This window comes from Pleurodeles waltl, chromosome 6 (genome assembly GCF_031143425.1).
Source record: "Pleurodeles waltl isolate 20211129_DDA chromosome 6, aPleWal1.hap1.20221129, whole genome shotgun sequence".
Lineage (NCBI taxonomy): Eukaryota > Metazoa > Chordata > Amphibia > Caudata > Salamandridae > Pleurodeles > Pleurodeles waltl.
This window is the reverse complement of record NC_090445.1, coordinates 1,542,418,053-1,542,433,548: the sequence shown is the minus strand read 5'-3', so window position 1 is coordinate 1,542,433,548 and position 15,496 is coordinate 1,542,418,053. Positions and strand designations below refer to the sequence as shown.

General features: G+C 46.6%; 1 protein-coding gene across 4 annotated transcripts in view; it reads left to right on the top strand.

Moving 5' to 3' along the window:
* Nucleotides 1-15,496, top strand: part of CLSTN1 (calsyntenin 1) — a 392,368-nt gene that overhangs the window by 353,011 nt on the left and 23,861 nt on the right. For all 4 annotated transcript variants that reach the window (XM_069241167.1, XM_069241166.1, XM_069241170.1 and 1 more), the window contains one exon: nt 13,674-13,858. In XM_069241167.1, coding sequence (XP_069097268.1) covers nt 13,674-13,858 — 185 coding nt within the window. The remainder of the gene's footprint in view (nt 1-13,673; nt 13,859-15,496) is intronic.

Genomic DNA, 15,496 nt, shown 5'->3' with positions numbered 1-15,496 from the left:
GATCAAGGGATCTCTTCAGCGCTGCAGGCAGGCAAGGGTGGGCTTCCTCGGGGAAACCTCCACTTGGGCAAGGGAGAGGGACTCCTGGGGGTCACTTCTGCAGTGAAAGTCCGGTCCTTCAGGTCCTGGGGGCTGCGGGTGCAGGGTCTTTTCCAGGCGTCGGGACTTAGGTTTCAGAGAGTCGCGGTCAGGGGAAGCCTCGGGATTCCCTCTGCAGGCGGCGCTGTGGGGGCTCAGGGGGGACAGGTTTTGGTACTCACAGTCGTAGAGTAGTCCGGGGGTCCTCCCTGAGGTGTTGGTTCTCCACCAGCCGAGTCGGGGTCGCCGGGTGCAGTGTTGCAAGTCTCACGCTTCTTGCGGGGAGTTGCAGGGTTCTTTAAAGCTGCTTCTTGAAACAAAGTTGCAGTCTTTTTGGAGCAGGTCCGCTGTCCTCGGGAGTTTCTTGTCGTCGTCGAAGCAGGGCAGTCCTCAGAGGATTCAGAGGTCGCTGGTCCCTTTGGAAGGCGTCGCTGGAGCAGAGTTCTTTGGAAGGCAGGAGACAGGCCGTTGAGTTTCTGGAGCCAAGGCAGTTGTTGTCTTCTGGTCTTCCTCTGCAGGGGTTTTCAGCTAGGCAGTCCTTCTTCTTGTAGTTGCAGGAATCTAATTTTCTAGGGTTCAGGGTAGCCCTTAAATACTAAATTTAAGGGCGTGTTTAGGTCTGGGGGGTTAGTAGCCAATGGCTACTAGCCCTGAGGGTGGGTACACCCTCTTTGTGCCTCCTCCCAAGGGGAGGTGGTCACAATCCTAACCCTATTGGGGGAATCCTCCATCTGCAAGATGGAGGATTTCTAAAAGTTAGTCACCTCAGCTCAGGACACCTTAGGGGCTGTCCTGACTGGCCAGTGACTCCTCCTTGTTGCTTTCTTTGTTCCCTCCAGCCTTGCCGCCAAAAGTGGGGGCCGTGGCCGGAGGGGGCGGGCAACTCCACTAAGCTGGAGTGCCCTGCTGGGCTGTGACAAAGGGGTGAGCCTTTGAGGCTCACCGCCAGGTGTTACAGCTCCTGCCTGGGGGAGGTGTTAGCATCTCCACCCAGTGCAGGCTTTGTTACTGGCCTCAGAGTGACAAAGGCACTCTCCCCATGGGGCCAGCAACATGTCTCTGTGTAGGCTGACTAGTTCCAGCAGCCTGCCACACTAGACAGTCGGTTAAGTTTCAGGGGGCACCTCTAAGGTGCCCTCTGGGGTGTATTTTGCAATAAAATGTACACTGGCATCAGTGTGCATTTATTGTGCTGAGAAGTTTGATACCAAACTTCCCAGTTTTCAGTGTAGCCATTATGGAGCTGTGGAGTTTTTTGACAGACTCCCAGACCATATACTCTTATGGCTACCCTGCACTTACAATGTCTAAGGTTTTGTTTAGACACTGTAGGGGTACCATGCTCATGCACTGGTACCCTCACCTATGGTATAGTGCACCCTGCCTTAGGGCTGTAAGGCCTGCTAGAGGGGTGGCTGACCTATACTTGCATAGGCAGTGAGAGGCTGGCATGGCACCCTGAGGGGAGTGCCATGTCGACTTACTCGTTTTGTTCTCACTAGCACACACAAGCTGGCAAGCAGTGTGTCTGTGCTGAGTGAGAGGTCTCCAGGGTGGCATAAGACATGCTGCAGCCCTTAGAGACCTTCCTTGGCATCAGGGCCCTTGGTACTAGAAGTACCAGTTACAAGGGACTTATCTGGATGCCAGGGTCTGCCAATTGTGGATACAAAAGTACAGGTTAGGGAAAGAACACTGGTGCTGGGGCCTGGTTAGCAGGCCTCAGCACACTTTCAATTGTAAACATAGCATCAGCAAAGGCAAAAAGTCAGGGGGCAACCATGCCAAGGAGGCATTTCCTTACAATGATGCAATAGAAAGGGTCGCCCATCATGACCGGATCAGAGGTGTCTACTCAATTAACTTAATTATTCCTTGGAAGGGCAGCTCCCTCAGGCCTGTCCTGGACCTCAGGCCCCTTAACAAATATGTCCTGTTGGAGCATTTCCATATGACAACCCTGCAGGACGTTATTTCTCTGCTCAGACAAGGCAACTACATTAATTCATTAGACCACAAGGACACCTACTTTCACATTCATCCCACCCACCTGTGTGACCACAGCATTTGTGGTAAGTGGCTACCACTACCAGTTGTAAAAACAGCCCTTTGGGGTCACCACTGCCCCAAGGGGGACTGACCATCAAGTGCCAGCTCTCCTGGGGTCATCATAAACATTGTTACAGACAAAGCACAGAACAGTAATGTGCCTTCTGGCTATAAAGACCTCATTCATCACCATAGGTCCCCATGCCCGCCTCTAATTTGCCCCTGTTTTGGGGGTTCCTTTTCAACCAGTGGTCACAAATGGAGGGTCACTTGGAGGATCTAGTGTTGGTGAAAGCTAGCACCCATTGCTCACTGAAACACTGGACAGTAGCAACCTTAACAGACCCTGTTCCTCAGGTGACCATCCGTACGTGCTCCTCTCTCTAAGACTGTGGTTTGGGGGGCATGTGTAGACAATATGATTGTACAGAAGATGTGGCCCCTCAATACCAGGGTCGCCACATCAAACACCTTCAGCTCCTGGCCATAGTCCTAGCTCTCAACGACTTCTTTTAAATAGTTTGGGGCAAAGTATTTCTCTTCAAAACAGACATGACCCACATATATTACCTCCAGAAATAAAGTGGCACACAACCTCCCCTGCTCTCAGCACAAGGGCATGAGATTTGGCACTAGGCTATCCACCACTGCATGCAGGCTCCTGGCAAAGTGCTTCCCGGGGTGGACAGCGACTTTGCGGATGTTCTCAGCAGGATGCATTAAGAAGTCCACAAGTTGCCCATGTTTCCACCATTGGAACTAACCCTGTTCACTGTCCATGACAACTCAAAATGCTGAGACATTCTGCCATGTATGCGTACCCTGTGTCCATGGGCAATATTTGGTCAATTAACTGGTCAGGGATCTTTGTATACGCTTTCTTCTCTCCCACTCCCTCAATACTTGTTAAGGAAGATGCAGGAAACATCACTTGCATGATTCCTGGTGGCACCCTCTTGGGCCAGACAGCCTTGGTACTTGATGGTCCTTGAAATGTCCTCAGCCTTCACAAGAATCTCCCAATCAGGCTGGACCTTAATCATGCATAATCTAGGCCAGATCAGGCACCCAGACCCTAGATAACTCAATATAGAAATTTGACATCTTTGTTCTTAGAGTATGGCTATCTCCATCTTCCTTAGGAGTGCATGACTATCCTGCGCAAAACCCGTAGGCCTTCTACAGGGGCTTGTGCTGCAGCATGGAAAAGGTTTGTCCACCATTGCATTCTCAAGCCTCTGGACCCTCAGGTTCACTGTTCATGACCTAATGTATCTTTTGCATTTCCAGAAGTCAGGCCTCACCTACACTTTCATTCCACTACATCTTGCTGCTTTTGCGGTATACATGCAAAACAGGGAACATTCTTTCTTGTTCAGAATTCCAGTACTCAATAAATTCATGGAGTACCTCAAAAGAATCATACCTCCTGGAGTAGCCCTTATGTAGAACCTTAATGTAGTCTTCGCCAAGATCATGGGTATGGACTTTGAACCCTTGCACTCTTGCCTGAAAACATTCCTTCTGTGGAACATGGCTTTTCTTCTAGCCATACTTTCTGTTAACTGCATCAGTGGTCTGCAAAAGTCTTTCATTCAGGTTCACAGGGACAGGGTGTTTCTAAGAACTGATCAAAAGTTCCTCATCAACGAAGTATCCCCTTTCCACCTCAGTCAAACCATGGATCTTGCAGTTTTTTTTCTGCAGCCAGATGTTAGCAGAGAGACCCCCTCATACAATGAAGAGCAAGGTCTTCTAGCCCAGACCAACACTTAGACCCTCTGTTGGCTGTCTCTACCTGTTAGACAATTGGTTTTCCTCCAACGCTTGTTGTCAGCACCATCTCTTCTTTCTTCCACAGTAACAAAATTGTTGTACTCCAGAGTTGTTAACATTGCCAGCACTGTCCACCCACTTAATGTCTTAATCTTCGAAAAAAATACTTAGTCAGTGAGAAGTCACACAGAAGCACTTCTACTTCAACTATACTCATCAGCACTCCATTGTTGGTGGTGCTCATTGGCACTCCATTGTCAGCTGTGATCATCTTTGCTGTAGTGTTGATGAATCACCACTCAACTACAATAGCATTTAAATTGGCATAATCTACAATAGTAACTCAGGGTGTTCCAGTGTAGAACGTTCCATGCCTTTGTCTAGTGTTTCCAGTAATTAAGCCTCAGGCTTTCTTTTTTTTCTGCTTCACCAGATACTATAAAAAGCTTCTTCAAGTTAAGAACGTGAAGATTTAGTTGAAGAAGATTAACTATGTAGTGCTAGCAAACATGCAGTGCCTAATGACTGACTGTGTTTAAAGTAAGTAACATGTTTTACAGTATTGGATTTGTTATAAATTTGGATGCTTTAAATAGTCCCATTAATTGCTAGGAATCAACAGGTTGTAAAAAATTCAGTAGTTTTAGAAGCAATACTAAAATAATATTTAAAGCAATATCCTAATATTTTATAAGCCCACACAATGAGCATGATCAAAACATGCAGGTTGCTAGCCTAGGAGTCCCTGATAGAAGAAAGTATCCCATGCTTAAATTAAGGACATTACAAGTATGCACTATATACTTAGGGAGTGAGAGTCAAAGAACTGAGAGAAGACCAGAAGAGACTGATGCTCAAACACTCCAAGACTACGTACTGGAAGCTAACTTGCACTCTATTTCACAATGAGGCACTGGGGAAAGTCTTTCGGAATGGCTGGTGAGAAAAGTAGTAAAGCATATGGGAAGGAGAATGGTGCCTGGACCTGTTCTCCTGCCCGTACAGTTTTACAAAACATATGTAGACTTGTTAGCACTAGTTCTGACCGAGGTATAAAACACTGTAAGGAGAGACGACAAATTCCTCTGAACTAACTCTAGGCTTAGTACAGCAGTAAACAGAAGAAGACTAATAAATGTACAAGGCCACCATATTGATATACACCCAGATGCTATAATACTGTCAGTTGATATCACAAAAGCATTTGGCACCCTAAGATGGGATTTCTTATAGAAGACCCTGGGGGGAAAACCGGGGCTTTGTGAGGGCTTTAAAACCTGCACTGTACTGTTGTACACACATTTGAAAGAATCAGTCAAAACAGGCCACATAATGAGGGAATATGTAGTAGGGGAACGAGATTGGGGTGCCATGACTCTGCTAGTGTTCACCCTTGATGCAGAATCTCTGGTATGTATGCTGCGACAGAGTGCTTATTTAGAGGCATCACCATTGAGGGATGCAGCACCAGATACCATTGTATGCAGTTGATATACTCCCCTAGCTACACGATAAATACCCAGAAATGTAGGGTGTTAAGCGGTCTCTAGAGAAGTTCGATTAGGATCTGGGCTCCAAGTGGATTGGAACAAATCCAGTGGGATAACCAGTTTGCTACAGCCTGGTCAACACAGAGAATCCTGACTTAGTAAATAGAGTAAAGCAGAGGACAAATACTATGAGGTATTTTAGGAAACAGATGAACAGAAGCAGACCTAATGGAAGGAAACATTGGCTAATCCATCCTCCTCATACCCTCAACCACCAAGAGAAACTTGGGAAGCAGAAATAGGTAAGCCTATTACGGTGGAATTCTGAGAAAGTATGAGGTGTGCATCTGAAGTCTGAAACAGTGCATGATTTTGACTTTTACCATATTCATAGATCATAACTCACTCCTAAAAGAATTATTAGAATCTACACCAATGCTGAGGCAAAATTCCTAGATGTGCAGTAATGAGCTCTGATTTTCATCCTATCTTCTGGACCTGACCTGAATTGCAGAAGCATTGGGAAAAGGTGGTTGACTTGATTATTATAGGCTCTGTGTTCGCCAGAGGGCTATAAAACAACAAGTAGATTTATTGAGCTTGCGTCTGCATTTGCAAAGCAGCAAATACAAAGGAGATGGAAGGCCTTTAAAGGCCCTAGATATATTGTCTGGCATAGAGAAACACAAAACGTGGCTGTAACTGAAGGCACTGCCAGGCATTAAGCTTTAGGATTGTCAAATCATGCAAAATTGCTGTATTATTTTAATATCACTGACCCTAGTTATCCTCCAGTGACAACTGCCAGCAGAGTCACATACAAGTGCTACGCATGCGCGCTGATGTTGGTTCCTTTCTTTCCATGCCTTCAAGTCACGGTCCAGAGCTGCTGCTTCATCTACAAGACCAATTTGTTGTCAAACGTTTACTGGTTTGCTAGGTTAAATGTCAGCCGTAAGGCACAGGGTTTAAACTGTGTAGACTGTTGCCAACAGATGTTTGGAAGAGAAGTCTTTGGATGAGTCCAAGAAAACACCTAAGAAGTCGAATTGGGAATCTGCCTCCTCCCTCTACTTTTACTCCAGTGAAGAAGGCAAGTGTCAGCCTGCCCTCCCAGTTTTGCTCCCGACCTCCGTTAGAGATGATTCAGTCTCTGTTCACATTAGACTTGCACTGGCAGGTCCTTTCCCGGAACGACATGTCCAGCACTGGCTTTGGTTTCGGCACCACCACCTGTGCAGGTTCCCTTCACATTGACGCATATGCCACTGATGGAGGGTTTGCAGACCATTTTACTATGCGACTCCAAACAGAATCCACCTTGGCCTAGCCCTAGTGAGTCTAGCTCTGTCCAGCACGCAGCCATCGTTCAATTCTTACGATCCCGACACTCTACCTGTACCATGCGGTAGGGCCCAATCTTTATGCAATTTTTAGAGCACTGACTTGGACAATGACAATGGTGATGGAGGGCATTATTATAGCCCACAAAATGATAAAACTGGTATAAATAACTCCAAGATGGCAGTGGTGCGTATATTGGTCATGTGCCTCCCTTGGTCCTGTTACAGAGGAAAGCATCTCCTTTGCAGTCGTTATGTGAAGTACGGCATAATTCTTAAACCTACAACGCCCCACTGTGGAGATTAAATCTAATGCTTTGACTGAGGTATTTTAGCCAGATTAGGCCCTTACTGAGTCTCAGTTGTCATTTAGCAAAGTCCTTACAGATATCCAATTGGGCAAAACCATGTTCGGATCCACCTTTTTATAGGCAGTTCATTTGTCACCAGCATCCAGCACCAGATGACCTAGACTTTCTTATGCAACATCCAACACCAGAGGGCCGTCCACCAGTAAAGTCCATCCCAATGCCTTTCCTACCATCCGACCTGATTGCGAATCAAAGTGGATTTGAGAAATTTGGCAAACAACCTTTTCCCTTTAAGAGCTTTGCTCTGAGGTCACTTAATGCCAGCTGTCTTTAAAGCCACTTCTCCAAATGCCCTGTCGTACACTTTGGTGGACATTTTACCAGCTGTTCTGAACGACCTTTGGAAGTCACTTACTTAATCTATTCTGGTTAGCCGTGGTTGGGCAAAATTCAGCATACATTCTGGCTTGGACATGACCAGTGGGCACCACTGTGGCACTTCAGCACCACGCCGGGATACGAGTAGCGGCTTCCCGAGGGATATCTAAGTGTCTTTGATGGATATGCCATTTGAATGGTCTCGCTCTTTAGCAAAAAAGTGGATTCAGCCGTGGAACTATTTAAGGAGAGTAGGCCACAGCAGGTTCCTTGGGACTTTCTGCCCCAACCATACGATTCCAACAATTTACCCTCTGAATGGCAATGGTAGTAGTTTTCAGAGTTGCAGATGCCAGATCTTTCCACTAGCTCAGCAGGCCTTTCAGCCCTTTTAAAGCAGAGGTCATGTAGTTCTCAAAGTCACCGCCCACGACAGCAGCAATATAACATACAGCTCAGTCCCCAGCCCTTCCTGCATCAGCAGGCACAAAACCACTTTCATGTATCCTTGCCGGCACACAGCTACCTTGTCAAAGGTAGGATTGGATATTCCTGCCAGGGTGGCTGGTCATCACATTGAGATAAGTGAGTTCCCCACCCATTGTCTATCAGTGCTATGTCCTCCGCTTTCTTTCTGCCCTGCCACACCACCCGCCACCGTCTGTGCAGCTGACTGGGAACTACCTGTCTTTCTTGTAGCAGAAAGTGCAGGCCCCTTTGGCCTAAGGGGCCGTAGTGTGTGTGCCAGCCTCAAAAGTAGAAACTGGATGTTAGTCCAACTAAGTAGTTGTGCTGATGGATGGGGGACTTTGTTCTATTATGTCTTTGCCCTCTCAACTCCATCCTGCAGAAGGAAAAATTCAAGGTGCTTACGCTAGCCCAGGTGCTCTGTGCCCCAGATACCAGTGATTGGATGGTAGCGTTGAACCAATAGGACATTTATTTCCATATTTGTATCACAGCATTTATGTAGTGCTTACTTACCCCTATGTCAGGTGCTTGAAGCACTTACCTTCGTGAGTAACATGCTACACCATCTAGGGTGTGTTGTTGGAAGGATTTTGTGATATTTGTTTTTTTGGCTGTACAGTGGTGGTGGTGATGATGATGGACCACCTTCATAGCAGATATGTTATGTGAATTTAATAAGAATAAGTTACAATTTGTTGTTGAGGCCTGCATATTATGGTTTAAGTATTATTGTGGGCTATAAGTTATATATGGAAGTACATAACTATTTATCGCCACAGCAAACCATAGATCAGCCCTTGTGTACTTTCAAAATGAAAATAGTTTGCTGGCTGAGTTTGTAGTTTGTGGGTTGTAAGCAGAGGATTGTGCCTGCGGGTGACTACTTTCTGGGCTTTGTTGTCTCAAAGCAGGTGGTGCAGTTATGTAGTGTAAGGAAATGCCTCAGTGGCATGGTTACCCCCTAACTTTTTGCCTTTGCTGATGCTAAGTTTTGATTGAAAGTGTGCTGGGACCCTGCTAACCAGGCCCCAGCACCAGTGTTCTTTCCCTAAACTGTACCTTTGGCTCCACAATTGGCACAACCCTGGAACTCAGATGATTCCCTTGTAACTGGTACCAAGGGCCCTGATGCCAGGGAAGGTCTCTAAGGGCTGCAGCATGTCTTATGCCACCCTGGGGACCCCTCACTCAGCACATGCACACTGCCTCACAGCTTGTGTTTGCTGGTGGGGAGAAAATGACTAAGTCGACATGCCAACCTCACACTGCCTGTGGCATAGGTAAAGTCACCCCTCAGGTGAGGGCATATGTGCATGAGCAATATGCCCTTTCAGTGTCTAAGCAAAACCTTAGCTATTGTAAGTGCAGGGTAGCCATAAGAGTATAATGTCTGGGAGTTTGTCAAACACGAACTCCACAGTTCCATAGTGGCTACACTGAAAACTGTGAAGTTTGATATCAAACTTCTCAGCACAATAAATGCACACTGATGCCAGGGTGCAACTTATTGTAACATACACCCAGAGGGCATCTTAGAGATGCCCCCTGAATACCAATTCGACTTCTAGTGTAGGCCGACCAGTTTCTGACATGTTGCTCGCCACATGGGGAGAGTGCCTTTGTCACTCTGTGGCCAGGAACAAGGCCTGTACTGGGTGGAGGTGCTTCTCACCTCCCCCTGCGGGAACTGTAACACTTGGCGGTAAGCCTCAAAGGCTCACCCCTTTTGTTACAGAGCCCCAGGGCATCCCAGCTAGTGGAGATGCCCACCCCTCCGGCCACTTCCCCCACTTTTGGCGGCAAGGCTGGAGGAGATGAGAAAAACAAGGGGAGGAGTCACTCCCCAGTCAGGACAGCCCCTAAGGTGTCCTGAGCTGAGGTGACCCCTGCCTTGAGAAATCCTCCATCTTGAGTTTGGAGGATTCCCCCAATAGGATTAGGGATGTGCCCCCCTCCTCACAGGGAGGAGGCACAAAGAGGGTGTAGCCACCCTCAAGGTCAGTAGCCATTGGCTGCTGCCCTCCTAGACCTAAACACACCCTAAATTCAGTATTTAGGGGCACCCCAGATCCCAGTAAATCAGATTCCTGCAACCTGAAGAAACCAGGAGGAGTACTGATCTACAAGCCTGCAGAGAAGGAGGAAGACGACAACTGCTTTGGCCCCAGCCCTCCCGGCTTGTCTCCAACTTCGAAAACCTGCAACCAGAGACGCGTCCGACAGGGACCAGCGAATTCTGAGGCCTCCGAGGACTGCCCTGGACTAAAGGACCAAGAAACTTCAGTGAGCAGTAGCCCTGCTCAAAACCAGCTACATCTTGCAACAAAGAAGCAACTTTCAAAGACTGCACGTTTCCCGCCAGAAGCGTGGGACTTCACACACTGCACCCGATGCCCCCGGCTCGACATCCAGAGAACAAACACCTCAGGGACGACTCCCCGGCGACTGCGAGCCCGTGAGTAGCCATAGACAACCCCCCTGGTAACCCACAGCGACGCCTGCAGAGAGAATCCAGAGACTCCCCCTGACCGCAACTGCCTGTAACAAGGGACCCGACGCCTGGAACCAGCACTGCACCCGCAGCCCCCGGGACCTGAAGAAACCGAACTTCAATGCAGGAGTAACCCTCAGGTGACACTCTGCCTAACCAAGGTGGTGGCTGTCCTGAGAAGCCCCCCCCTGTGGCCTGCCTGCACCGCTAGAGTGACCCCCAGATCCCTCCATTATTTCCTCCCTGAAACCAGATGCCTGCTTTTCACACTGCACCCGGCCGCCCTTGTGCCGCTGAGGGTGTGTTTTGTGTGCCTACTTGTCGTCGTTTCCCCCCCCCCCACCCCCCCAGTGCTCTACAAAAAAACCCTGGTCTGCCCCCTATGACGCAGGTACTTACCTGCTGGTAGACTGGAACCGGAGCACCCCTATTCTCCATAGGCGCCTAGGTGTATTGGACACCTCTTTGACCTCTGCACCTGACCGTCCCTGAGCTGATGGTGTGGTAACTTTGGGGGTGCCTTGAATCCCCAAAGGTGGGCTGCCTATGCCCCAGAACTGAGACTTGTGTTTTACTTACCTCCTAATCTAATCTTTACTTACCTCCCTACTTTGAAAATAGCTTATTGCCATTTTTACAAAGACTGTATATGATATTGCTTTTATTCAAAGTTCCTAAAGTATCTAAGTGAAGTACCTTATATTTGAAGTGTGTACTGTAAATCTGAACCTGTGGTTCTTAAAATAAACTAAGAAAATATATTTTTCAATATAAAAACCTTTTGTCCTGGAGTAAGTCTTTGAGTGGGTGTTGCTCATTTATTGCATGTGTGTGTTTACAACAAATGCTTAACACTACCCTCTGATAAGCCTACTGCTTGACCACACTACCACAAAATAGAGCATTAGAATTACCTAATTTTGCCACTATCTTACCTCTAAGGGGAACTCTTGGACTCTGTGCACGCTATTTCTCACTTTGAAATAGTATTTACAGAGCCAACTTCCTAAAATGGTGCACTGACAAGTCTGTTGACCCCCCCCTCTCTGCTCTTCTTTCCAAGGTCCTACTGTTTATCCTTTCCTTGGCCCAGCATAGTTCTGCTGTGGGCAAGCTAAAAAGTTCTGTCTTTCTGCTTATCTGAGGTTGCCTGATCAACCATAGATTCCCCACAGGTTTTACACACTTTTTTTCTCCATCCCTGTTCATTATGCCCCAATGGGGATTGAATTGGTTTTGACATTTTTGATGTGCACTCCTTTCAAGCCTCTCCATAATTGTTCTCTCAGGCTTCTCACTTTAAAAACAGCCTGCACGGCGAGTAAGCTGAAGGCATCATCACGTAAGCTGCCCTGCCTTTCTATCCATCCTGAAACAGTATTGCTTCTCACTAGGGCTTGTTTTCTACCAAAAGTGGTCATACCCTTTAAGGTACGCCAATCCATCACCTCGCCTACTTCTTACACCCCCCCCATTCCACCTCCCACCTCCCCCCAACATCCTTCTAAGAGGAGAGAGCCCACCGCCTGGACCCAAAAAGAACAGTGGCATTCTCCTTTGATGGTACAAAAGAGTTCCAGGTGGATGATCAATTCTTTGCGGGCTAGGTGGGAGCAAAGAAAGGTTGGTTAGTGCAGAGGCATACCATCTGCAGATGGGTCGTACTCTGCATTAAAATCTGCTTTGGACTGGCTAAAAAGTAACCTCCTGAGGGTTTGATTGCTCATTCTACTTGACCTAGAGCTGCAACCACTACATTAGCATGCAGAGTTCTAGTCCTTTATTATCTGTCAGACGGCAATGTGGGCCTCCCTGCACACATTTACCAAACCCTCCTGACTGGACAGTCCGGTTCGCAGGGATAGGTACTTTGCTTATTCGATCCTGCAGGACTTTCTGGTATGATCTTGGTTCGCAGACCCACTTCCAGGGATGGTATTGCTTGGATAACTATTCACAAATAAGGAATCTGCGTCTAGAAGTCTCACTTAGGTATCTTCTGAGACAGAAGAAAATTATAACTTCAAGGCAATTTGAAGGATTCCATAACTTGGGATACAATTGAAACTGTTAAGTAACAAACCAATGGTTTGCAATATGTCTGAGGAAAAATTCTATGTCAATCTATGAAGATAGAGTGCTGTGAGTAGTTTTTACGGTAATGTTTATGATAGTGTGGGTGTTATGGTGAACGGATGTAGCAAATGGGTTGATAGTTTGTTTTTTAACCAATGTCTTTTTTGTTGTTGTTGTGTGCATGTCATTTCAAAGATGTTATGCATTTATTATTGTGGATATTATGTTGACTGTGACAATTGATTAATCATAATAAATTTATTATGGTAAACTACATTTTTTAAAATTGTTTTGTGATAAACCCAAGTGGGGAAAATAGATAAATATTTTATTTTGATTAGAGACTTGCCTGGGTTTTTTCCAGTACTTAGATTTATTGTCCCATGAACTAGATTTGCAACGGGGATCTATTTTTTGAATTGCAGTAGGTCTGCATATCATCCAGTGTTAAATGATTGCAGTTGAAGTTAACATTTACCAGACTAATAATTGAATGGTTCAAGCATGTGAAACTTTTGCAAAACTATGGCTACAGGGAATTGACATTCTACTTCCACAGAACAGTGGGAAGATGAAGCATCTACTGTTTATATGGCTCATATAGCTTTGTCATTTTGCAGAAAAAATCTGATCGTTGATTTTTGCCGTGTGATTTTTTTTTTCGATCAATAGAATGAAAATATTTACAAAATATCATGCAGCTGCACCCTCTGTCTTCCGCATCCTTTGTCCTACCTTGGCATGTCCCTTAGTCCCCTTACTTTGGGGGTATGTGGGGGAGGGCACTCCACGGTTTTCCCTCTGCAATTGCTTTATGCTCCCGTCATCCATCTACAGAACTTGCCCCTATCCAGTATTTGAAAGATTTCCAATGACCCTCTGTTCCACCCTGCATGGTCCCCCTCAATCTAATTTCATCAGCACCACTTGTTATGCAGTAATGATACATATTGCTCTGCAGTACACACTTAGTCTTAGTCCTTCAGTTCTGCCCTCCCCTGACTTGCCCTGCACTTTCACTTCCGTTGTACCCACTGTTCTTAAATTGGTCTCTTATTGCACACCCTGGTATGCCATGCAAAGCGCTTCCTTTCCTCGGTCCATCCATGTTTTAAGTACTTTCCCCTGTGTGCTGCCTTCTCTCTTACTGCCTTCCAGTTCTGTACGGTGCGAGCTGTGCATTAACCATACTTTATTTGTTTCCTCACAGTGGTTCCCAGTGCAGCCACTATTGTCATTGTGGTTTGTGTCAGTTTTCTGGTATTTATGATCATTTTGGGCGTATTTCGTATCCGAGCGGCGCATCAGAAATCTATCACCGACCAGGATAGTGGCAAAGAGAATGAGATGGACTGGGATGATTCTGCTCTGACTATCACAGTCAACCCCATGGAGGTAAAGTACTGCTCTAATATTCTGGGTACATCTGAACAAACTGTATAAAGGGTGGGGTATATGGACGTACAATATGAAGATCCCATGAAATACCATTCTGAAATGCTTGTGCAAATGGATGGAACGCACAAACTGCTGCAGTGGCAGCAGAAGAAGCCACAGTGTTGAAGTGCTGGTGGCTGTCTTAATGAGCCAGTTGGCGAACCTCTTTGAGCCAGTCAGTACCATCAATTGTAAGTTAATACGTTTTAATCACCCCAGGGCCTTTTGCTACTATTACCCTTAACCTTTTGGACAGCACAGAGATGTAGTGGATGGAAATAATTGGACATTTTTGTTTCACTAATAATTACTCTGGGTGCATTCTTTTCATTCACTTTCTCAGATTGTTCCTGTTACAAGCCCAGTGGGCCAAGTCATGGTATTTGAATTCCAGGAACACTCAGTGCTTAATTTGTAAACGAGTACCGGGATCCAAGATCTTTCTCAGAAGCCCACCGCTTTTGCTCCTAAATGTCAGGTTTACCAGATATCATGACTGCCTAGTCTGGATACTATATCCTGCCTCTTTCATCCTCCATTATATACTCCCTGCCCCTGTAGCGCACCCCAGTGGAATCTTTATCATTCCTCCCTTTACATGATTTTCCTATATTTCACTTCAATTTTCTTTCTCCCTGTAAGGAAATGGCTCCCTGTTGCAGTTACCCCCCACTTTTTGCCTGAAACTGATGCTGACTTGTCTGAGAAGTGTGCTGGGACCCCGCTAACCAGGCCCCAGCACCAGTGTTCTTTCACCTAAAATGTACCATTGTTTCCACAATTGGCACACCCCTGGCACACAGATAAGTCCCTTGTAAAAGGTACCAGTGGTACCAAGGGCCCTGTGACCAGGAAAGGTCCCTAAGGGCTGCAGCATATGTTGTGCCACCCTAAGTGACCCCTCACCTAACACATGCACACTGCCATTGCAGATTGTGTGTGTTGGTGGGGAGAAAAAGGCAAAGTCGACATGGCATCCCCCACAGGATGCCAAGCACACAAAATACTGCCTGTGGCATAGGTAAGTCACCCCTCTAGCAGGCCTTACAGCCCTAAGGCAGGGTGCACTATACCACAGGTGAGGGCATAGCTGCATGAGCAATGTGCTCCTACAGTGTCTAAGTCTATTCTTAGACATTGTAAGTACAGTTGTGGCCATATTAAGTATATGGTCTGGGAGTTTGTCAAAAACGAACTCTACAGCTCCATAATGGCTACACTGAATACTGGGAAGTTTGGTATCAAACTTCTCAGAATAATAAACCCACATTGATACCAGTGTTGGATTTATTAAAAAAATGCACACAGAGGGCATCTTAGAGATGCCCCCTGTATTTTACCCAATTGTTCAGTGCAGGACTGACTGGTCTGTGCCAGCCTGCTGCTGAGAGACGAGTTTTTGACCCGATGTGGTGAGGGCCTTTGTGCTCTCTGAGGACAGAAACAAAAGCCTACTCTAGGTGGAGGTGCTTCACACCTCCCCCCCTGCAGGAACTGTAACACCTAGTAGTGAGCCTCAAAGGCTCAGGCTTCGTGTTACAATGCCCAAGGGCACTCCAGCTAGTGGAGATGCCCGCCCCCTGGACACAGCCCCCA